General features: G+C 41.5%; 1 protein-coding gene across 2 annotated transcripts in view; it reads left to right on the forward strand.

The window, feature by feature from the left end:
* The window catches only part of LOC116309240 (NLR family CARD domain-containing protein 3-like), a 51840-nt gene extending 28915 nt beyond the window's left edge, over positions 1 to 22925 (forward strand). The window contains exons 2-8 of one of the 2 annotated variants that reach the window (XM_039599201.1): positions 8522 to 8769; positions 9327 to 9386; positions 13999 to 15790; positions 15868 to 16041; positions 16356 to 16523; positions 19680 to 19726; positions 22344 to 22925. In XM_039599201.1, coding sequence (XP_039455135.1) covers positions 8529 to 8769; positions 9327 to 9386; positions 13999 to 15790; positions 15868 to 16041; positions 16356 to 16523; positions 19680 to 19726; positions 22344 to 22888 — 3027 coding nt within the window. In that variant the 5' untranslated portion in view covers positions 8522 to 8528 and the 3' untranslated portion in view covers positions 22889 to 22925. Of the gene's footprint in view, positions 1 to 8521; positions 8770 to 9326; positions 9387 to 13998; positions 15791 to 15867; positions 16042 to 16355; positions 16524 to 19679; positions 19727 to 22343 lie in introns of those variants that run through there. The other variant, XM_039599202.1, reaches the window with a different exon arrangement.
* The last annotated feature ends 1978 nt before the right edge of the window (positions 22926 to 24903 follow it).

Raw genomic sequence — 24903 nt, forward strand, 5'->3', positions numbered from 1 at the left:
TTTGTCTATGTGATTTTCTGTAAATGTTTCTTTTACAGTGTTTCAGACTCCTTCACAATTTTCCACTTAAACAGTCAGTTCTTTCCCCGGTTTGCTCACCCAAATTTTGATTTCCCACCTCAAAGAACAGCATTCCTTGTCTTCAGCCAGGAGTTAGAGCTTGCTTTTGAGGTTCATGGACACATCGCCCTGTTAACAATTCAACCAAAAACTTGCCTGAACATTTCCAGTGATGTTAACCTATAACTTTCTTCCGACCGCTGCATGTGGAAAATTGATCCAGGTGTTTGCACCTAAAAATAACAAAACTGAGACATTTTCATTATTATCATGAGTGCTTAAACGACCCACTTCTCTCTCTCCGGCCAGAAATACCAATTTATTTCATGTATTCACATTGATAATGTATGCGTGTTCTTCATTTCGTTTACATGGTCATGTCAATTCAGTGTAAGCTGCTCCTTAAGTGCATATCTATTTTATAATCAGGTTTAATTCATGCCTCTTTGCACTGAGCTTTGGATTCGAACTATCTCACTTCTGATTCTCTCCAAAAATAATTTCACATGTAACAATTTGTGTATGTGTGTTTTCTATTCATTAATGTAATTGTTAGTTAGTTTCTCTCTTTATTTTTACCTTCTTTGTTTACCTCTTTGTTATGATGTGGTGGACATTTCTAAACCTCCATAAGTTCAGCCTTCAATCCAATTTTCCCATATGCTATATGACGTCCAGGTTCACCTCTCACTGTTCTCACAGTTTCCTGTGTGGCTTCGCAGATCAACACAGGCCCAAATCAGCCGTTTCTTCTCTCCATTGCTTCTCTCTTGATCTTTTCAGTCTTTTCTTTCTGGATTACTCCAAGCATGGCAAATATGAAACTCAGTGTCCAGTGCTTTCACACAGTCCTTTGTCCCACTGTTCTTACCAGCCTGTAATTCACCATGCATGTTGCATCACGTGCTTTCTTACATGCTGCTGCTGGAGTCGTCAGTGTTATAGTTTCAGTTGCACTGTCTTTTTGCCTGCTGTTAATTCTTCAAGTACACGGTGTTCTGTCTGTCTTCTGTCTTCATAAGGAGATTGACTGTCCTTTAAGCTTCTTCTCAGGATAAGCAGACAATGAGAGGTGAAGCTGTCAAATTTCAAGCCAAAGCCTGGCCTGTTTTCCTTCCAATTCTGTTAATCTATGATTTTGCCGCTGTACTCAAGTTTTCAGGTTGAGAGAAGTCCATCTGTATTAACACACTAAAACATTCAATTAATATCATTTTATCACTTTTTCTTAAGACATTCCTTCCTCGGTCTCTCTGATCTCACACTACACACATCAACCAGTTTCCTTTTATGGGCATGCAAAGTTCCTGTCACACACACACACTTCCTCTCACACACACAGCCTCATATTTTCTGTTTCCCTCTTTCCTGTTTCTACATACTAATCGAACTCTTGTTTTTTCTTTATATTTACAGTCTATACACCCTCTGTAATTCTGCTAAGTCTTGATCTAAAAACAATTCACCCTTATTTCACGCAGTACTTTCATCAGCATTTTACACACTTCCCTGAACTTTGTCGTCTCACACACACTTTTCTCTCAAAACAATGTGCACCTTTAATCATTCATCCAAATGACGATTTTACACTTCACTTATACATTCACACATTTATATATATATCAAAAGACTGCCAGTAACTGCCAAGATAAATTATTTCCATTACCATATTCACATCTTCACTTCATCTTCCTCTAGTACTAGTCATCCTACCGTTTCGACTAATTTAAAAGCCTCTAAGGCAGGGCTCTAGACTAACTTTTTGACATGGGCGCACCGCTACACCTAACTTAAAAAATTTAGGCGTACCGGCACAAAAGTTAGGCGCACTCAAATTTTTCAACCGCATCGCTTAACACCGCAGTTTTACATGTGCACTTTCTTTGGGGGGAAGTCCATACAGACAATATTCATTTCTAAATTATTAACTAACAAACTTGTGCTTAAATTGCTTTGTCAATATTGTAGAAAATGTTAAACTTAATCATCATCTTGGCTCCTCTGACGACCTGTTTGCTGCTGCCTGCTACTGAAAGCCAGTGGGGAGAGGGGACACTTGGGCAGTGCATTTATTGCAGCATATAATGTGTTTTCTGGATAAACTGCTGTTTTTTCAGCATTCAAAGATTGATGGCACCGTGTCAGAGCTGGCTATGAATTTCAGACGGATCAGGCCTTAACTTGACACAAAAGTTATCAATAGTTCTTTTCATCTTTTCTTATTACCCACAGCTATATCCACTTCTGTCAGGCCTAGGCTGCTCACTAGGGCTGGGTATCATCACTGATTTCTATCATCCATTCGATTCCGGTTCTCAAAGTCCTGATTTGATTCAATTTAGCCTCAGACAGTCAGAAATATTATAATTCTGATCATTTATCAGTACTGATACACGTGAGACTTCATCAGAATTGTGAACATCACAGCAGATGCCTTTGTGTCAAAGTAACTGAGAATAAAACACAGAAAAACATGAAGGAGATTTTCCTGGTCTGGCGTTTTATAGCAGATAACCTTAAAAATATTCTGCAATATTCTGCAATTTTGCATAATTTTAAGAAGTTTAAATTTCTTCAGTATTGAACAGCAGACATTAGGCTTTCTTGTCCGAGGTCATTTAAGTGAAAAAAGAAAAGAAAAAGACAGCGGCCGACAGCGCTGTAAACAACGGTAGACTGGTGGGTAATAAGCGAATAGATAATGCAGAAAACTGAGATTTGAGACGGGAAACTGTTCTTGAAGTACAGAGAGAGAGAGAGAGAGAGAGAGAGAGAGAGAGAGAGAGAGAGAGAGGGGGAGCTGTGCATGAAATGTGATTTTTATCGTGGTGGAAGCAAAACAGCAAAAGTCAGAGGGAATTCATGACGACATTGATCAAATGTGAAGCGTAGTTTGCTGCTTCTTTTGCTGCTGGCTTGGCGAATTTTGGTTGGAGAGACAAAACCTGCAGCTCAGAATCGGCGCAAAAAAGACGGAAACACAGCGCGGACCCGACGCATCAGAATTGCTAAGCTCCGACAGCGTGTCCGTGTTCGGGCCGTGGGGTGAGAAAGCCGAGAAAGACAAAGCTGATTCTGATGCGTCGGGTCCGCTCTGTGTTTACGTCTTTGTGTGGAATCCGTTAATGAATTGATATGGCTTTATTCAAGCTACTCACCTCTCTCTTCCACCTGCACTTTCAACTGGACCACGGCCAATCAGAGAGGTCCCGCCCCCGACTATCTCTGATTGGTTTAGTCCACGATAGGGGCATAATGTGTGTCTCTTGTTGACCACACGGAGAGTTGCAGAGATTTTTTTTTTTTTTTTTTGTTACCCGAAAATATTTGGTCGCACTGGTGCATTTGCGACCTGTCAGTCACGTTGAATGATCACGGCTGGGACCCCGCCCTGTCAGTCAAACGGTGCAAGTAAAGTGGTACTTGACCACTGATTATTAACGACTGTCCCTACCTGTCGCGGGTATCACCTGGATGACCCTGTCGCCGCAGGAAATTGCAGCGCGTCCGCCGCAAGATGGAGCCATCACACTCAGAACATTTTGCACCCATAGAGAAACACCGTCTCCGTCCTACAATTTAAATAATTCTGGAAGCATCACTGTGGACTCTAACCGCCAGTTTGTTATCTGATGCCCGGGTCCAACCCTATAATCAATGTGCACTGTTAGAAAAAGCGTCTTGAAAAAACGGCGATATTCCGGCAGCTGGGGCGCCAAAACACGACCGTATAATTACAGAAAATAACTCCCGCATAAAAATACGGTTATTTCCAGTAATGAAAATACAATTAGTTGCGCTAATTTGACATGGGATCTCGCCTGTTTCAAGTGCCGCTAAACATTAAATTAGGAACATGTTAATGTCATTAAACAGTGAAATCATCTATAAATAGGAAAAGAAAACATCCCCAAAAAACAGTAACATTCCGGCAGCTGGGGCGCCAAAATACGACCGTAAAATAACAGAAAATAACTGTCCCATAAAAATACGGTCATTTTCAGTAGTGAAAATAGAGTTTGTTGCGGTAATGTTACATGGGATTCTGCCTTTTCCAAGTGCTTTCAGACATCAAATTAGGAACACTGTAATGTGATCAAACAATGAAATTACCTATAAACAAGGTCAATGAATGTGGCAATATGAATCATAATATGTAAATGTACAGAAATATACAGTTAACAGTTGGTTTAACTAATAATGGATTGCATGCCCTGGGACAGACTGACAGAGGAGAGGCTGCCGTATCGCACCATCGGCCCCTCTGGCCATCGCCAGTAGGCGGTAGGTGAAGTGTCTTGACCACGGACACAACGACCGAGAGTGTTCGAGCCAGGGCTTGAACCGCCAACCTTCTGATCGCAAGGCGAACTGCTAACTCATGAGCCACGATCGTCCTAGCTAGCAATGATAATAATACTTATGTGATGTAACACAAGCTTATAGGGATCATGTTATATACTTTACCATAGCATTACATTTGAATCCAACAGTTCAGTCTTTCAAATAACGGACAGATATTTGTGGAATCATGATACATTTGTGAATGTATTTTAACAATCTAAATATGCATATGTACAGACAGATACATTTAATGATCATGACAATTATGTTTCATTACATTACAGTGATTTGACGTTCATTTACATTTGAAATGTGAAGTCAAAGTCTATTTACGTAACTTTAATGATATTTTAGAAGAACAGAACAAAACTGTAAAATGCACGATTCTTTCCTACGGTCGCAGCCATACCCGCGACCTTGTTGTTGTTAGTTCACATTCATTGGCTGATGCTTAGCGTCATGTTATTATGTGTCCCAACATCCAATGGCATATCACATTGTTTTCATGGCCACACCCTCACCCCAGGTGCAGAGGCCTATTTCTGTTCAGGAATGTTGTGAATACTTTGAGATTTATATTAATTGCAATTCCTACCTCTACATTTATTAAAAAAATATATATAATTAGCACAGCGTGGCGGTGAACTGATTTAGATTGTGGCATGCAAAAGAATCTTAACTAATCAACTCAAAGATATTGAGCTTGTTATTCAACCCCAAGCTGGTAGGGGGAGCTCTTTATTTAAACACTTTAATGTGTTTCCATGTGCCTCAACCTTCAACAACAGCAGAACAGAAGTCACTCATGGTACATGAGTGACATCCCGCTACAAAACAACAACTGTCAGTGACTCTGCACCACGGCGTAAACACAACATTCAAGATAACAGTTAAAATTAACTAACCATAAACAATAAAACAAGAACATCTAAACAGCAGCACATGTCCCAAGGCATGATGGGAGAGAACTAGCTGTTTCTGGATGTATTTTTAAGATCTAAATATGCATATGTACAAAAAAATATATTTAAAAAACAAGTAAATTGTGTTTTACTATATTTACAGTGATGTTATGTTGTTTTACCTTTGACATGTAAGATCACAGTCTGCTTATGTAAATTGAATGATATCCTAGGAAGACAGTACAAAACTGTAAAAAATTACAGTAATATACTTTGACATTACTATTTTTTGGAACAGTGTGGGAATAAAATTCCCCGACCAAATGTCCTAATCTAATCTCTTTTCTTGGCTGACATTACACACATAACACACCAACTTCAAACATACGTCACAACCATTAAAAATCCACCCCAGTATTAACAACAATGAGCTTTCATCAAATATCCCCAAACTTTAATTCTCTTTATTTCTAATTACCCCAAATTATCATGGACATGTCACTACTGAAAGTCTACTTAACAGATTTTATAATTTAGTTTAATTTCCACTACTGAGCCAATTTAATGGTAACAATCAATCAATTCAGTGGACAACTAATTTAGAATTCATCCAGTGTGCACAATTTTCAACAGGCTTGCGCTTACCTATAAATCTTTTAGACCGGTCTGTTGTCCACCTCATATCAGATCGTACCTGAAGGTCCAAATTAGTCCCCTCAGCCGCACAAGAATCCGGGTCACTGGCACCAAGTATTAAATTGGTTTCTTTGGATTCTTTACGGCCAAAAAAGGACACAGCTCAGAAGTGGTCTTATTACTTTAAAAATGATCTTTATTTTACATATCCGGATATGGAGACCTGAACACACACACAAAACCTCAGGTCTAAAAAACAAAGAGGAAGCCTAGTTATATTTATATACTCCATCTTGACGTTACACACGTCACACACAGTTTCATTACAAACAAACTCCTTCTACTCAGTTCCTCTTTTCTGTGTCTGGTTTATTAATATACCTGTGCACTAAAACTTCCTGTGCAGCTTGCAATAACTTCCCCTTTCTAAGGTCTGTTGCCAGGGCAACCTGTCTGAACTTAGTTTCACTCTGTCTGTTGCCCATACTTCTGCAAAAACCTGCAGTTTCCTGTCAGCCTGTGACCTTGTCTCAAAGCTGGCCTTCTTTTATACCTAAAACAATATAATCAGCAAAATAAACATTTAAGATGATACATTTATTACCTAACAAAGGATACTAAGGATAGTGATTTCCTGACAGTGTTCCTCCCTGTTTGTTGCCTTTTGGTTTGTTTTTTTTGCATTAGCTTGTTTTGGACTTTCTGTTAATAAAGGCGTGTTTTTCTTTAAGAAGTCTGCATTGGGGTCCTTGCCCTGTAATTCCCAGGCCCAAGTGGAAGATACTTTAAGATTTTCAGTTACACTTATTATGAATACTTATGGGAATTACTAATGATAATGGTATACGCCAGCTGTACCCTTATAACTATAATAGACCCATATTTTGTAATATATATATATATACATTAATGATAATATATATTTTGTAATATCTATATTATTGCTAAAGCACTTTCTGGATGGATGCAAACTGTATTTCGTTGCCTTGCACTATCATGTGCAAAGATGATAAAGTTGAATTCTATTCTATATCAGTATAGCAATGAGCTTATAGGAATACAGGTTTTTTTTTAATCTATAGGAGAGACAGCAATGGACATGGTGGTGGAGAAGCTTTATATATTCAGTATTGAATACCTGCTAAAGTGAGATATGATTAGGCGTGCTTGGTATACAGATTAGTTTACCACATTTAAACCCTTTATCAGATGTGATTATTGCAGAACCTCATTACTATGATCATGTCAGGGCTCTGTGTGCAGGCGGATGGAGAGGAGGATCCAAATGCAGGACTCTGAGATGGAAACGTAACTGAAAACCACAGCTTTATTGCTGGCACCAAACAAAAACAGTAACCAAACCATGAAAACACAAACTGGAACACACAGGCAGGATCTGAGGGTACGACGCGACACTGAGCACAGGAAAACACAGGGCTAATATACACAGGGTGGTAATCAGGGAATGGGCCACAGGAGGGAGACACAGCTGGGAGAAATTGGACTAACGAGACAGGAGGACCAAAGCTGGACACACTGACATAAGAGACAATCCTTCAAAATCAAACAGGAAACAATACACACTAAACTAAGACACGGACTGGACAGAGAGAGACAGACTAGACACTGAACTAAACCTGCAATAAACATGAGAACACAAAACCTAAGAACTAATCCCTAAACAAGAATAACTACATCATCATCAACAAAAGCACCACAAGAGAATAAGAAAACAATCCATAATGCAAAAACACACCAAAACATAACAACTCAAAATACTGGGTCAAACTGACCCAGAACCATGACATATCAGTGTTGTGAAAGGTATGATTGTGTGTATGATTATGATAGTGAGATTTATTTGTTAGGTTAGGTACTGAGGTAACTTACTCTTGGCCACCAGTAACATTGTGAGCAATCATGGAATCACTTATGACCAGCATGTCCTTCAGTGTCCATATCAAACAAATTTAAAGGACTGGTTTTTTGCATTTGGTAAGACCCCATCTTGTATTAAAGACCTCACGGTGCCGTATCAGCCCAGAGGATAAGGAATTACTTTGAATTTTTAAAGTACCAGTAGAAGAAGAGACATTTTTGCCTAATAACTTTAAAGATGGACCACTGCTTGTAGACGATTTGCAAACAGTATTTGTGAATATGGTAGTTGTCAACTTAATTATTGTCAACTTAACAAAGAATAGGCTAATCTCCAACTGTTAGCCAGTCCATATTTCCTGCTATCTCATTTCATTCTGTAAGAGCATTGCAATGGACATCATATAGTTTTATTTTTAGCAACTTATAACTTAAAAAAAAAAGATTGCTTTTGTTAAAGGACTGGACCAGACTACGTTACAAACAAGCGGTGACAGGATTTATGCATTTATGACCTGTTTTATAACCTGTACATGTATTCAGATTTCTAATATGAAAGACAGGAATTGAAATCCTTAGAAACAACATTGTCAAATGTATCATGCTCAACACTGTTTTCACACTTTTCTCAACCTTCTTATCAAACATGAATTAACGAGGTTCACAAATTTCTTCAGATTTGTACTCTTGTGTTGTTACAGAGCAAAGATGAAGGAATCTCTGCAGACACAGCTTCTGGAAACACTGGGGGATTTGGGAGCGAAGGAACTGAAATATTTTAAGTGGTATCTACAGAAACCTGAGTCACTGAACGGTTTACCAGTCATCCCAAAGAGTGATCTTCAGACAGCTGATAAACTGCAAACAGTGAATTTGATGACAAATAAATACAGTGAAGATGCTTTGGAAGTCACACGAAAGATTTTGGACAAAGTCAAGACTCATACAAGTCAGTCAGTCAAAGAAATAACATGAAACATTTGGTAAATGGCCTGTATTTGTATAGCGCTTTACTTGTCCCTAAGGACCCCAAAGCGCTATACACATCCAGTCATCCACACACTCACACACTGGTGATGGTAAGCTACATTGTAGCCACAGCCACCCTGGGGCGCACTGACAGAGGCGAGGCTGCCAGACACTGGCGCCACCGGTCCCTCTGACCACCACCAGTAGGCAATGGGTGAAGTGTCTTGCCCAAGGACACAACAACCGAGACTGTCCAAGCCGGGGCTCAAACCGGCAACCTTCTAATTACAAGGCGAACTCCCAACTCTTGAGCCACGATCGCACTCTTTGGTGCAATTTCCAGATAATATGAGAAATATCATAAAGCATATTAATAAACTAAATCTGTATTAGTTAACTTTTTTAAACCTGACTTTTCTGTCTCTACACACTTAACATATCTTGTATCACACACAGACAAACACAAATCTTGCATAAATCATAAAAGATGAAAACATTTACAAAGACCTGTTCATGATGTCAGATTTCGTCCACTAGGTAAACCTTCTCAAGTTGTGGAGAGACAAAAACAGCCAGACCAGACATTTTTATCAGAAGGTAAGAGTTGAATAATCTGAGGTGATGTCACTAAGGTGTCAACACATGAAGGTGACCAATCAGAGCTCGTTTCAGTTTGGTATTTCTCTGCCTGCTGTAGTCTTACTGTAGGCAGTTACATAGTCAACATAAATATGACGTAAACTCTTGGAATTTAAATCCAGCCTGTAACAGAAGCAGCTGATAATTCATATGATGTGAACGTGTCACACATGTATCAGCTTAGAGAAAATCTGCAGAAGATTCAAACATTTTCTGTTAATGGAGGACCAGAAGAGTCTCGTAAATTAAAATAAGCATTTTGTGTTTTAGTAATGAATTGTCCAAGAACATATGCATGAATAAATTCATCTACTAATTCTTTTTTAAATGCTTATATTTATTTAGACATTAATAAAGCAATTAATTATTTGATCACTTAATCTAAAATAAATGATAATTATAAATCAGTATTTCTAAGTAAATTATAAATTCATCAATAATAGCTTTGGAAATTGATTTCACAATAAAAATCCAATTTCAAACAACATTTTCAAATCCTAAATAAAAAAAAATGATTTTCTAAATCTTTGTTAAAATGCAATTTAAAAATCTAAATCCAATAATCTAAATCTAAATCTAAATCCAAATAACATTTAAAAAGAGAACTAAGTAAATGTTTCAAACATTAAAATTGTGAGTGTATATTTTTTTCTGAGATTTACATATGTTTTAAAGTGCATTTGCGGCACTATAAGGCCTTATCATTTAGAGATGCTAAAATTCAGACATGAAAAAAAAATCTTTGGCTAGGTGTCATTTGAGGCTGAGGCTGTGTCAGGCAGGAAGTGGACCCAAATGCAGGACTCAAACACGAAAAAGCAACTAAGGACTGCAGCTTTTTTGCTGGGGAAAATTCTTCAAACAAATAAACTCCCACAAAAATAAACTAGAAAACTAGGAACACAACACTGAGAAACTGGAACTAACGCACTAGGAAACTAGAAACGTGGAACAAAAACTGAAACCAGAAACACAGGGAAACGTAGGCACATGACCGTCTGGGAGGTGGCAGTGACAGAGCAGTTCAGGAGGCCGGCTGCCTGGAAAGCGGCTGCGGAGCAGACGGAGCAGGTCTGGAGGCCGACTGTGCTTCTTAATTCAGATAAAACTGAGGTTATTGTACTCGGCCCTGAAAATCTTAGAAATATGGTATCTAACCAGATTCTTACTCTGGATGGCATTACCTTGGCCTCCAGTAATGCTGTGAGGAACCTTGGAGTCATTTTTGACCAGGACATGTCCTTCAACGCACATATTAAACAACTATGTAAGACTGCTTTCTTCCATTTGCGCAACATCTCTAAAATTAGAAATATCCTGTCTCAGAGTGACGCTGAAAAACTAGTTCATGCATTTATTACTTCCAGGCTGGACTACTGTAATTCTTTATTATCAGGATGTCCTAAAAACTTGCTGAAAAGCCTTCAGCTGATCCAAAATGCTGCAGCAAGGGTCCTGACAGGGACTAGAAAGAGAGAGCATATTTCTCCTGTTTTGGCTTCCCTTCATTGGCTTCCTGTTAAATCCAGAATTGAATTCAAAATCCTGCTCCTCACATACAAGGTCTTAAATAATCAGGCCCCATCTTATCTTAATGACCTTGTAGTACCATATCACCCTATTAGAGCACTCCGCTCTCGCTCTGCAGGCCTGCTTGCTGCCCCTAGAGTATTTAAAAGTAGAATGGGAGGGAGAGCCTTCAGTTTTCAGGCCCCTCTTCTGTGGAACCAGCTTCCAGTTTGGATTCGGGAGACAGACACTATCTCTACTTTCAAGATTAGGCTTAAAACTTTCCTTTTTGCTAAAGCATATAGTTAGGGCTGGACCAGGTGACCCTGAATCCTCCCTTAGTTATGCTGCAATAGACGTAGGCTGCCGGGGATTCCCATGATGCATTGAGTTTTTCCTTTCCAGTCACCTTTCTCACTCACTATGTGTTAATAGACCTCTCTGCATTGAATCATATCTGTTATTAATCTCTGTCTCTCTTCCACAGCATGTCTTTATCCTGTTTTCCTTCTTTCACCCCAACCGGTCGCAGCAGATGGCCGCCTCCTGAGCCTGGTTCTGCCGGAGGTTTCTTCCTGTTAAAGGGAGTTTTTCCTTCCCACTGTCGCCAAAGTGCTTGCTCATAGGGGGTCATATGATTGTTGGGTCTTTCTCTGTATTTATTATTGTGCAATCTACTGTACAATATAAAGCACCTTGAGGCGACTTTTGTTGTGATTTGGCGCTGTATAAATAAAATTGAATTGAATTGAATTGAATTGAAAAACAGCGGTGGCGCAGGCAAAGAAGGTCCGGAGACTGACTGTGTGGGAGGCGGCGGTGATAGAGCAGTTCAGGAGGCCTGCCGAGTGGGAAGCAGTGGTGAAAAAATGGTCCAGGAAGCTGGCTACGAGGAAAGCAGCGACAGTGAAACAAGTCTGGAGGTCGACCATGTGGGACCGTGTGCGAAGGTGAAGCTTCATGTTTACTGGCCTGGAAAGTGACCAGTGTTGGAGTGCTTTGGTGGGTGAATGTGGAGGTGCAGATCGTGCTGGGTGGGCTCTAACGAGCCACCAGCGAAGACAGACAGCCGGACAGACTCCTCAGGGCCCCCTCCAGCAGGAAGAGATGGCAGTGTGGAGAACCACAGATGGCTCAACAGACTCCTCAAGACCCCCAGCAGAGGTAAACAGGGGCATGAAAACGCCTTGAGGCGACTTTTGTTGTGATTTGGCGCTATATAAATAAAATTGAATTGAATTGAATTGAATGAAAACTGCAGACGGCTGTATGAACTCCTCGGAGCCCCCAGCGGAGACAGACGGTGGCGAGATCCTTTTTATTACTTCGTGCAGTAGGAGCACAAGAAGAACAGTCTTCATCACTCACCGCTCTCATCTGTTCTGGGGAAAGGCAGGATCCCGACTGTGGTGAGGAACACTGATGGTGTGGGTGCCCCTTCCTTCTGGAGGAGGAAGCTGGTGGGGAAAACAGCGGAGTCTCTGGCAGCGCTAAGGCTGAAGAATGTGTGTCTAGAGAAAACCTGAGTACTCCCACCTGAAGCGTCTGAGATTTGGGTGCTGGCAGAGCGACAGATGGGAGTTTACAGCAACTCCAGGGACCCATGAGAGCTAAACGAGTCTCATGAAAAATGTGCTTATAGTCTGGGATGTGCCATGGCTTCCACCGGACCTTCCTCCAGCTCGATGAAGGCTGCCTGCTGCTACTCATAGAGGTAGAATTCTACAGGGTCCATAGTGTGGTCAGATCACAAGGTGGAGGAAAAGACGTGCCATAGCGGGGGCGTAGGCATTCTTCTCAGCTGCCGCTGCTGTGGTGTCACGGAAGGCTCCGTCCGCTGCCACTGTTGCAGTGTTGTGCAGGGCTACATCTGTTGCTGCTGCTGTGATGTGAAAGACAGCATCTTGAGGTGATCTACGAGCTCCCGTGCTTGTAGTGCCTCTCTTGCCACGGCCAAATTGTAGGCAAACTCCAAAGCCATAGGAAGCTGGTGTAGATGAAGGCAGTCCTGAAGAATTGCCTCCATGGTGTTTAGTCCAATGGACAATGCCAGAGTGTCCAGAGTGTGGGAAATGCTCCTCCACAGGCTCAGAAGGTGAGTGAGATCTCACGAGCAAAGTCTGCTGGGTCCATGTCATGGTCGCATCACGTGAGTCTGTGCATTATACAGCCATGTTGGCCATGTTGGACGAAAACAGTGGTGCTGCCACAGCCTTCTGTCCCTGCTTAGAGCTCTGGCATGCTCACTCCGCCAGCCATGGATATAATTTTGTTATCACGACCTGAACAGACTGTCTGCATTGCACAGCTCAAGCCACAGCATCCTGAGCTGGCCCTGCTTCGCCTCAGCCAGATGTCTCTGGATAGCTGTTCCAGCCATCTGTCTCTGCTGGGAGCTTGGGACAACCGCTTCAGCCGTTTGCAGCTTCGACACCACCGTCTGTTGCCCTTGGGGGCTCAGGAGAGCCACTCCAGCTGTCCACAGCTTCCGTACCATCATCTGTCTCTGCTAGGGGCTCGGTAGAGCCACTCCAGCAATCCGCACCTTCCACGCTGCTGTCTGTTCCTGCAGCAGAATCTGCTGCTTCCATGCCATTGATCAAGGAGCTTCGCCCTCGCAGGTCGACCTCCGGACCTGCTTCTCAAACGCTGCCATTTCACATGCAGCTGTCCTCCTGACCTGCTTCGCATGCGCCGCCACCACTTTCCACGTGGTCGGCCCCTGGAATTGTTTCTATGCTGCTGCTTTCCATGCGGCCGGCCCCCAGAACAGTCTCTGTACTGTCGCTTTCCACGTGGCAGTACATAAATCCCTCTATGTATGAAAACTAGAGGAAGAATTTTAAGATTGACTGAGTCTGCTTTCGATAAACTGTGGAGACTTATACCATATATTTCACTCAGAAAGCATGCTAACATGCTAGACCATGGTAAGCATTTTACTAAATGAGCAATGACATTGCCATTACTGTGGTTGCTGATCTGACTTTACCATACTGAGTTGTTTCTTTTTTTTAACCACTCTTAAACACTTTTATTGCTTTTATATTGCCCCAATAAGAGTCTCTTCGACAGTGTCAGTGGTGTCTCAAGTCTAAGCTGAGGGAGAAGTTCCAAACTGTCTTCGAGGGAATTGCCAGAGCTGAAAAAGTCCCACTTAATCAGATCTACACAGAGCTCTACATCACAGAGGGAGGGACTGCAGAGGTCAATGATGAACATGAGGTCAGACAGAATAAAACAGCATCCAGCAAACCACACAGACCAGAAATGACAATCATACAGGAAGACATCTTTAAAGGCTCACCCCAAAGAATCAAACAAATCAGAACAGTGTTAACAAAGGGAATGGCTGGCCTTGGGAAAACAGTCTTAACTCAGAAGTTCATTTTGGACTGGGCTGAAGACAAAGCCAACCAGGACATTAAGTTTATATTTCCATTCACGTTCAGAGAGCTGAATGTGGTGAAGGAGGAAAAGTTCAGCTTAGTGGAACTTGTTCATCACTTCTTTACTGAAACCAAAGAAGCCAGAATGTCAAAATTTGATGAGTTCCAGGTTGTGTTCATATTTGATGGTCTGGATGAGTCTCGACTTTCTCTGGACTTCCACAACACTGATACCCTAACTGATGTTCAACAGTCCACCTCAGTGGATGTGTTGCTGACAAACCTCATAAGGGCAAAACTGCTTCCCTCTGCTCGCCTCTGGATAACCACACGACCTGGAGCAGCCAATCAGATTCCTCCTGACTATGTTGATATGGTGACAGAGGTCAGAGGATTCACTGACCCGCAGAAAGAGGAGTACTTCAACAAGAAATTCAGAGATGAGGAGCAGGCCAGCAGGATCACACCCCACATCAAGACATCACGAAGCCTCCACATCATGTGCCACATCCCAGTCTTCTGCTGGATCACTGCTACAGTTCTGGAGGATGTGCTGAAAACCAGAGAGGGAGGAAAGCTGCCCAAGACCCTGACTGAGATGTATATCCACTTCCTGGTGGTTCAGGCCAAAGTGAAGAAGGTCAAGTATGATGGAGGAGCTGAGACAGATCCACACTGGAGTCCAGAGAACAGGAAGATGATTGAGTCTCTGGGAAAACTGGCTTTTGATCAGCTGCAAAAAGGAAACCTGATCTTTTATGAATCAGACCTGATAGAGTGTGGCATCGATATCAGAGCAGCCTCAGTGTACTCAGGAGTGTTCACACAGATCCTTAAAAAAGAGAGCGGACTGTACCAGGTCAAGGTGTTCTGCTTCATCCATTTGAGTGTTCAGGAGTTTCTGGCTGCTCTTCATGTTCATCTAAGGTTAAAAAACTCTAAAGTCAACCTGCTGGAAGAACAACCAACCCCCCAACAGTCTGAAAGAAGAGAAGAATCTGTAGAGACACGTGTCTATCAGAATGCTGTGGACAAGGCTTTACAGAGTCCAGATGGTCACCTGGACTTGTTCCTTCGTTTCCTCCTGGGTCTTTCACTGCAGACCAACCAGGCTCTGCTACAAGGTCTGCTCAAACAGACAGAAAGTAGTTCACAGATCAATCAGGAAACAGTCCAGTACATAAAGGAAAAGCTCACTGATAATCTGTCTGCAGAGAAAAGCATCAATCTGTTCCACTGTCTGAATGAACTGAATGACCATTCTCTAGTGGAGGAGATCCAACAGCTCCTGAGATCAGGAAGTCTCTCCACAGATAAACTGTCTCCTGCTCAGTGGTCAGCTCTGGCCTTCATTTTACTGTCATCAGAAAAAGATCTGAACGCGTTTGACCTGAAGAAATACTCTGCTTCAGACGAGGCTCTTCTTAGGCTGCTACCAGTGGTCAAAGCCTCCAACAAAGCTCTGTAAGTACAGTGATAGCTGGGCTTATATATTGTTCGAATTGTTGCTAGATTTTATAAATGTATTATTGTCTCCTCAGACTGAGTGACTGTAACCTCTCAGAGAAAAGCTATGGAGCTCTGTCCTCAGTTCTCAGCTGCCACTCCTGTAGTTTGCGAGAGTTGGACCTGAACAACAATGACCTGCAGGATTCAGGACTGAATCTTCTATCTGTTGGACTGGAGAGTCCACATTGCAAACTGGAAACTCTCAGGTATGGGTAATATATATATTTTTTCACATTGAAGCTGAGTAACATTTCTGACTAAGGAGGAAAATATCAAACATGGTTTAATGCTTTATTAAATTTTCAGTCCGTTAAGACATTAGAATTATTGAAATATGACAGCATTTCAGCTAATCTACCATCTAATCTACTATAGAGGTTATATTTTGCTATTTTGGTAACTATTTGTATTTTATCAGATTCAAAGGCAAGTCTATGTTCTTTCTGTGTTCCTTGTATGTATTTTCATTGTGGATGTTTAACTCTTACATTTATTTCTCTTGTTCAATAACTTTCCTAAGGCTAAATGGCTGTAACCTCTCGGAGAGAAGCTGTGGAGCTCTGATCAGAGTTATTCAATCCTCTAATCTCAGGGAGCTGGATCTGGGTAACAACAACTTGCAGGATTCAGGAGAAAAACTACTCTCAGCTGGATCGGAGAGTCCACATTGTAAACTGGAGTCTCTTAGGTCTGTGAAAGTTCTCAGTCATCCAGGTCATTGTAGTCTAAGGAGCTTGGAAAGAAAAGCAAAAAGTCCAGAGGCTTTTCTTTCCAAGCTCCTTAGACTGGCATCTCTTAAATTAAGATTTGTCAGACTATATCAAATTAACATGTTTATTTTAAACACAGAGAAAAAAAATCAAAGCTGTTTCTGTGTTTATACTTTGCCCAAAAAATTTTTGGACAGACATTTCTTGTATTTTTGCCTCATCACACTAACACAGTTGATTTTGAATCAAACATCAAACATGCTTGAAGTGTCAAGGATCAAGAGTTAAACAAAATTCTACCAGTAATATCTGAGAATGAGAATTTTTTTTATAACACAAAGCTCTCCATTTTCATAGCCTCAAAATGAAGTAAATTGTCATTAGACAGAAAAAAAACAGAGGTAACTTTGGTAACTTCTTTGGACAGAAGAAGTTGTTGCAGAATGATGGAAAGAAAAAAGTATAGAGAGCAAAAAAGCTCATGGTCAGTGGAGGTAATATAATGGCATGGACATGTAAGGCTGCCAGTGGAACCAGGTCGCCAGTGTTTATTGATTTTTTTTAGTGATGAAAGTTCATAGAAGCAGGATGATTTTCAAGTCTACAGGGCTATAATGTGCTGCAAAACTGATCAAACAGAACTTCACAGTGGAAATGAATGACCCAAAGAAGAGTTTCTCAAAGCAAAGAAATGGGATATTCTTCAATAGTTCCCTAATCTCAACTCAACAGAACAGGTTTTCACAAAAACGAATGCAGAGAAAGCAGCAGATGAAGGTGACTTTAGTAATGGCCAAGAAGAGCATCTCAGGGAGGATATATGACATGTGATGATGACCTTGGGTTCTGGACTTCAGACACTTAGTGGCCATTAGTGAGTACCTGAAGCCATTGCTTCACAGCTTCCCTGTATTAAAATCTATCTTTATATTTCTATTTATATTAGTTTGTCTAAGAATGAGTTTACTTTTGGTTCAATGTGTGACAGGCTTTCCAGAATGGAAACCAGAGTGCTGGTTTTAATCCAGGTAAGTGTTACCATTGAAGGGTGGCAGGCAGGTGGAGAAGTTGTGGAGAGTGATCCCAGTTGGTTTGATGAATGAACCGGCTTTCTTGAAGATTGAGGACATAAGGCTTTAGGCTCTGGGGAAGAGTGGGAAAAGGGAGAGACAAGTATGAGCAAAAACAAAAAGTAATCACTGGAGTGTTTGGCCTCTTGGTCACTCATTGGAAGCAGATCTGGTGAAAACTGGCAAAGCTGGTCCATTTATACTAAAGCTCCAACCAAAAGGGAGGATAGTGCCTGCAAGATGATCAGCTTGAAGGAGAGAGAATTCAAAACCAACCACCGTCCAATTATGACACACTGCATAAAAATGTGTGTAATTCCTAAGCGGACAATGCAAAACTTTTTTAAAACCCCTTAAATTAAAATTGAATGTCTGTAGTTAAGTCTCAAATCCACCACATCTACAAAACACAGTGATGTTAGACACAAATGTGCAGTTTTGTTCTTGTTTGATACAATATTGCACTTGCTCAGATCAGAACTCATCAGAACTGATCACAGTTACAGAAAAACAGAGGACTGTTAAATAAAAGGGAATTGGAGGTTCTCAACAGGAGGTTATTTCTGCATTGATGGAAGGGAGCCTGAAAAACAGCAAAGACTAGTGTGAGTTTAAATTCTGGCATTTATAATAGATCCTTCATCTAAGTCTACAGATAATGGCTTACTTTACAATGACTCAAGTTTTGGATTAGAAACCCCCACTGTTTCTAATGTTAATGCCTATGACAAGCATGCATGCTGCGGGGGGCTGGGTCTGTGACCCAGCATTTTTGTGTTATTTTTGTATTTTCTTTGCTGATTTTATATTGACATGATCATGTTGTCAAGCTTGTGTTGTCATGTCTATGGTCCATTATGTTTGTGTTTTATTGTGAAATCTCGTGCTCTATTTTCAGTGTGTTTAGTTCTGCTTCCCCTGTAGCATTCAGGTTAATTTGTGTCAGCTGTGATTCCCCAAGTGTTTCCACTTCCCTCATTACCATTCTGTATTCTCTATCTCCCTCTTTTCAGTGTCAGGTCATCTGTTCTCCTCACCTCATGTTCCATGGATGTCATGGCTACCTAGTCTCGGTTTTAGCAACTTCTGGTCCTGATAGGTTTATGGTTGTCAATAGAGCTTTTCCATGTCCTGAGTTAATTTTTTCCCAGTTTAGTTTTGATTTTATTTTAACCTTTGTTCGCTTGTGTCAAGAACTATAGTTCTAACACACAAGCTGGACCCAGAAGCAAACACAATACGCAGGAAATGCATGCAGAATAAACTTTATTTCCTAACTAAAGGTGACCCCGAATAACCAAAGGGAAATGTTAGAAGAGACCGGGAGATAAACGATTCGGGAATGCTGTGATCAGGACCGTTGGAGGGAGGGAGAGAGTTACTGGGGAGCAGGGAAATGACAGCATACAATGGGGTAGAGCTATTTATCTTACGATCGGGGCCGGACCGTGGGGATCGGAGGGAGGGGTGAGTGTCCGCGGGAGAGGATTCCAGGGAGACGGAGAGGATGATGACAGGTGGTTTATCTGAACTCCAGGCGGGCAGGAGGACAGGCAGGTGAAGGCTCGAACACGGCGGACAATAATCTGAGCCCACAGTAACAGGATTAACACAGTTCATAGAAACCAGAAATTCCACATCAACCTTCACGAGGGGCCAAGTTACCACTGAATGGTGACTGACGGACTGGCGTGGAGCAGCCGGCCGTGCAGGGTTAAATAGTCCTCCTGATGATCACCTGGAATGGGATGCAGGTGTGAAGGCGACAGCCACACCCGTAAGCGTGGGCATCCCCACCGCTCCTCAGACACCGAGCTGCGGACCATGACAGCTTGTGCTTTTGTTTTTGTGGTAGTTATCAGCCAAAATGAATAGCTCACTTTTTGTTAAAATCTAGGCCTGTCCCTCGTGTGTCTGCTGTGTCTGCTTTTGGATCCATGATCCTCAAACACACTGGCCATTCCAGCCGCGATGCATCCATGCATGAAGCAGTTTAATAATAAAATGTATTAGATAGTAACTCACCACTCTCTGACTGACATTTATTTAATTTTCATTTTTTAGATTTGATCCTGGTGGAGTCCGATGGCTGAGGCATGGTCTGAAAAAATGTAAGTATGTTTAAATGAAGAACACATTAGCTATAATGGTCAACCATATGTATAACAGAAACTTCATTCAAATATCCAAAAGATTTTAAAACTTATAGTTAGTGAAATAGTTATCTCAGACTTCTTTAGTATCTTTCTAGTGCAAAACCTCTAAAGACTCTCTGGAGGCATTCTGACTCGATACATAAACCCCCCTCAACTGTCCCTCATCCACAAATCTCTGTGGCTGATTCCAGCCATGGTTCAACAAAAGCTTAATTTGACAGTCTGTAATTAATGTTTTTCCTTAGTAAAAATGGATCTTTAACATGGATGGCTGCCACTTTTTTCAGTGCCATGTCAAATGCTTTGAAAGATACTTGATTGTCTCTTGGCAAAGAGTCAGAATGAATGGTCCTCTTATGAAGGACGAAATTATTTATTTCCTATTCATGACAGGAAGAAAAAAAAAATCATTTTTCAGAATAATAGCAACCTTTGAATAGTAGTGTATCAGTAGTTTCCTGAAATCCAGAAAAACCTCATGGTACACAAAAATTACGCAACATTAAGAACCACGTTTACTGAGGCACAGATTATTCCTGTTGATACACCCTGTATTTGGACTCACAATGTTGTATTAGAAGTACAGGGTGGGCCATTTATATGGATACACCGTAATAAAATGGGAATGGTTGGTGATATTAAAGTCCTGTTTGTGGCACATTAGTATATGTGAGGGGGCAAACTCCTCAAGATGGGTGGTGACCATGGTGGCCATTTAGAAGTCGGCCATCTCGGATACAACTTTTGTTTTTTCAATAGGAAGAGGGCCATGTGTCACATCAAACTTATTGGTAATGTCACAAGAAAAACAATGGTGTGCTTGGTTTCAACGTAACTTTATTCTTTCATGAGTTATTTACAAGTTTCTGACCACTTATAAAATGTGTCCAATGTGCTGCCCATTGTGTTGGATTGTCAATGCAACCCTCTTCTCCCACTCTTCACACACTGATAGCAACACCGCAGGAGAAATGCCAGCACAGACATCCAGTATCCGTAGTTTCAGGTGCTGCACATCTCGTATCTTCACACCATAGACAATTGCCTTCAGATGACCTCAAAGATAAAAGTCTAAGGGGGTCAGATCGGGAGACCTTGGGGGCCATTCAACTGGCCCACGACGACCAATCCACTTTCCAGGAAACTGTTCATCTAGGAATGCTCGGACCTTGCATCCATAATGTGGTGGTGCACCATCTTGCTGGAAAAACTCAGGGAAAGTGCCAGCTTCAGTGCATAAAGAGGGAAACACATCATCATGTAGCAATTTCAAATATCCAGTGGCCTTGAGGTTTCCATTGATGAAGAATGGACCCATTATTGTTGTACCCCATATACCACACCAAACCATCACTTTTGTTGTTCCAACAGTCTTGGAGGGATGCATCCAATGTGGGTTAGTGTCAGACCAATAGCGGTGGTTTTGTTTGTTAACTTCACCATTCACATAAAAGTTTGCCTCATCACTGAACAAAATCTTCTGCATGAACTGAGGGTCCTGTTCCAAGTTTTGTTTTGCCCATTCTGCAAATTCTGTGCGCCGATCTGGGTCATCCTCGTTGAGATGCTGCAGTAGCTGGAGTTTGTAAGGGTGCCATTTGTGAGTAGCTAATATCCGCCCGAAGGATGTTCGACTAATGCCACTCTCCAGTGACATGCGGCGAGTGCTACGCTGTGGGCTCTTGCTGAATGAAGCTAGGACAGCCACTGATGTTTCTTCATTAGTGACAGTTTTCTTGCGTCCACATTTTGGCAAATCCAACACTGAACCACCAAAAGTTGAATCTGTTCATCTGGACGTAGCGTTTTGTGGGAGAAACGTTTCGTCACTCATCCAAGTGACTTCTTCAGTCTCAGACTGTCTCCTTTCCTTCTGATTCTTCTGTAACTCATTGATATATGAGACTGAAGAAGTCACTTGGATGAGTGACGAAACGTTTCTCCCACAAAACGCTACGTCCAGATGAACAGATTCAACTTTTGGAGATTTACTTTCCTGGATGATTGAGAATGCATCAAGACAACACTGAACCAGTTTCACGAAACTTAGCAAGCGGTTTGCTAACTGTAGCATGGGAGATGGGTGGTCTCGTAGGGTGTCTTCCATTGAAATCTGCTGCAATGACCCGGTTACTGCGTTCACCAGATATCAACACAATTTCGATCCGCTCCTCACGTGTTAACCTCTTCGACATGTCAATGGCTGTGAACAAAGAGAAACTTGTAAATAACTCATGAAAGAATAAAGTTACGTTGAAACCAAGCACACCATTGTTTTTCTTGTGACATTACCAATAAGTTTGATGTGTCACATGGCCCTCTTCCTATTGAAAAAACAAAAGTTGTATCCAAGATGGTCGACCTCTAAATGGCCACCATGGTCACCACCCATCTTGAGGAGTTTGCCCCCTCACATATACTAATGTGCCACAAACAGGACTTTAATATCACCAACCATTCCCATTTTATTACGGTGTATCCATATAAATGGCCCACCCTGTATATTGCATGATCTTATGAATAAGTATTTGTTCAATAAAGTAATTTTTTTTGTCATTTTTGCTTCCATCAGATTCCTGCGAACTCACAATTGACCCAAACTCAGCACACAGTAGGATCAAGTTGTCGGACAACAACAAGGTGGCTGTGTATGTAATGGAGGCTCAGTCATATTCTGATCATCCAGACAGATTTGATCAATATCCTCAACTGCTGTGTGGAAATAGTCTGACTGGTCGCTGTTACTGGGAGGTCGAGTGGAGAGGAAGGATTCATATATCAATGAGTTACAGAAGAATCAGAAGGAAAGGAGACAGTAACAACTGTGTGTTTGGAGGAAATGAACAGTCCTGGAGTCTTTTCTACTATGATGGTGGTTACTCTGTCTGTCACAAAAACAAAGAAATATCCATCACCACCATCTCCTCCTCCTCCTCTGTCCCTAACAGAGTAGCGGTGTATGTGGACTGCCCTGCTGGCACTCTGTCCTTCAACAAAGTCTCCTCTGACACTCTTATCCACCTCCACACCTTCAACACCACATTCACTGAACCTCTTTATGCTGCATTTGGACTCTGGTCTCCTGGTTCCTCAGTGTCTCTGTGTTCCCTGGAATAAAGAGGTCTCGTCTGGTCACCCTTGACCAAAAACTTCAGTCTTCAGTGAATCACAGTTATTTCCTGTCCAATGAATGTATACTCAGCATGGGTTTTTAATGACTGAAAAATTTAAACCCAGTCATTTCAATCAATCCTGTCTACAAGACACATTTGGATAAGAAACTTTTCCTTTGACAATGGTCAGCTATTCAGAGAAGACAGAATAATATACAATATCTCTTCATAGCCTCCATACTTCATTTCAAGGCAGGGCTGGACTGGGACAAAAAATCGACCTGGGCATTTTGACTAGAGTCCAGCACACCAGGTATTATAGGAAAAGCCATAAAGCCTTTGAATGAAAACAAACACTGTTGTAACAGTGATGTACAACTTTCTCGTTGGTATATATGTATGATTTCTATAGATTTTACATCAGATGAAAGGTTTGGTTGTAGAATGTATTTACTAAAAGGAGAGAAATTTTAAATGAGACTAAGAAAGAAAAGTATTTCTTTGTGCCCCCCTTTCCCTGTTAATGCCCTACCTGGCCCGCCCCTGCACAGTCACCAGCTGTCAGCTATGTAGAAATGGATCCTGGTGTTATTTGTCTCTCAGAAACAGTTCATAACTTCCCTTCAACTCATTCATGTCACCTAAAAGGTAAACCTGTTTCTCCATCACCTGTTCAGCTCTGATTATTCAGTAAGGACATCTCCTGGTTTGATCTTTATGTTTCCCTCTCACCACATATCCAAACCGATATCATGACCAGCAGCTTTACGGCTGTGGTTCTAGCAAACATCAGCTGAGACTAAAACGTAATATTAAATCAATTCTAACAACAGCTTATCAAGCTTAAACGTGCTGCTGTTGTTTAACGTGACCTCCGCTGGTTTCTTCTTTCTGGCGCAAAGTGGGCGATAAACAAACAAGAGAGAAAAGCCGATCAGCTGATCATTGATCAGTTTCATGAAGGAAGTAGCAACAGGAGAGGGAGGGGGGAGAGAATGAGAGAAGACGCAGCTGTGCAGCGTAAAGACAGAATAACTCCAGCTTTGTGTCTTTTTATCATTTTAGCTGAAGTACAGGACAAATCGCGTTCCTTTTAACCTCAGTACAATTTTCTTCTGTTTGTCTGTGATAAGATTGCTTTCAGAGTCGTTGCCCAAGCAAGGGTGAGGGTGGATCCAAACTCCTTGACTGTCATTGGTCCAGCCCTGAGTCGATCTTGTCCAATTGGTTAATCCAACACCTTTCATTGTTTATACCGTTACAAGAAAACTCCCTATCGGCCCATAACAATGAAAACTCACCATCTGCCCACCGGGCAATGGTATGCCCGATGACCAGTCCAGCTGTGTTTCAAGGTGAAGGCGAAAAATATTGCAACCGATTACAAAGAGTCAGAGATAAAGGACAATTACAAAATGTGTTCCTTGTTCACTGATGTTATGCTCCTCAGAATGTTATAAAACTAAAGAATACATTTGATTTACTGATTGATGACAGAGCTACATGATTACACCAATTAGGCATAACATTCTGACCACTGACAGGTGTAGAGAATAACACTGATTATCTCTGCACCATAGCATCTATTAGTGAGTGGGGTATATTACAGAGCTAGTGAACATTTTGTACTCAAAGTTGATGTCAAGGGATTTGAGCAAGTTTGACAAGGGGCCAAATTAAGATGGCTAGATGACTAAGTCAGAGTATCTCCAAAATTACATCTCTTGCAGGGTGTTCCTGGTTTATAGTGGTTCAAAAAGTGGGCCAAGGAAGGAACAGTCACGAACCAGCATAAGTGTCATGGATGGCCAAGGTTCACTGGCGCATGTGAGAAGTTAAAGCTGACCCAAGTGGGCCAATCTAACAGACGAGGTGCTGTAGCTCACATGTTGTCACAAAGTTGGTTCTGATAGAAAGGTGTCAGAATACACAGGTCATCACAACTTGCATGGGGCTGCATAGCTGCAGACCAGTCAGGGTGCTCATGTTGACCCCTGTCTATCCCCAAAAGGAGCATGT

The sequence above is a fragment of the Oreochromis aureus genome, linkage group 15 (genome assembly GCF_013358895.1).
Source record: "Oreochromis aureus strain Israel breed Guangdong linkage group 15, ZZ_aureus, whole genome shotgun sequence".
NCBI lineage: Eukaryota > Metazoa > Chordata > Actinopteri > Cichliformes > Cichlidae > Oreochromis > Oreochromis aureus.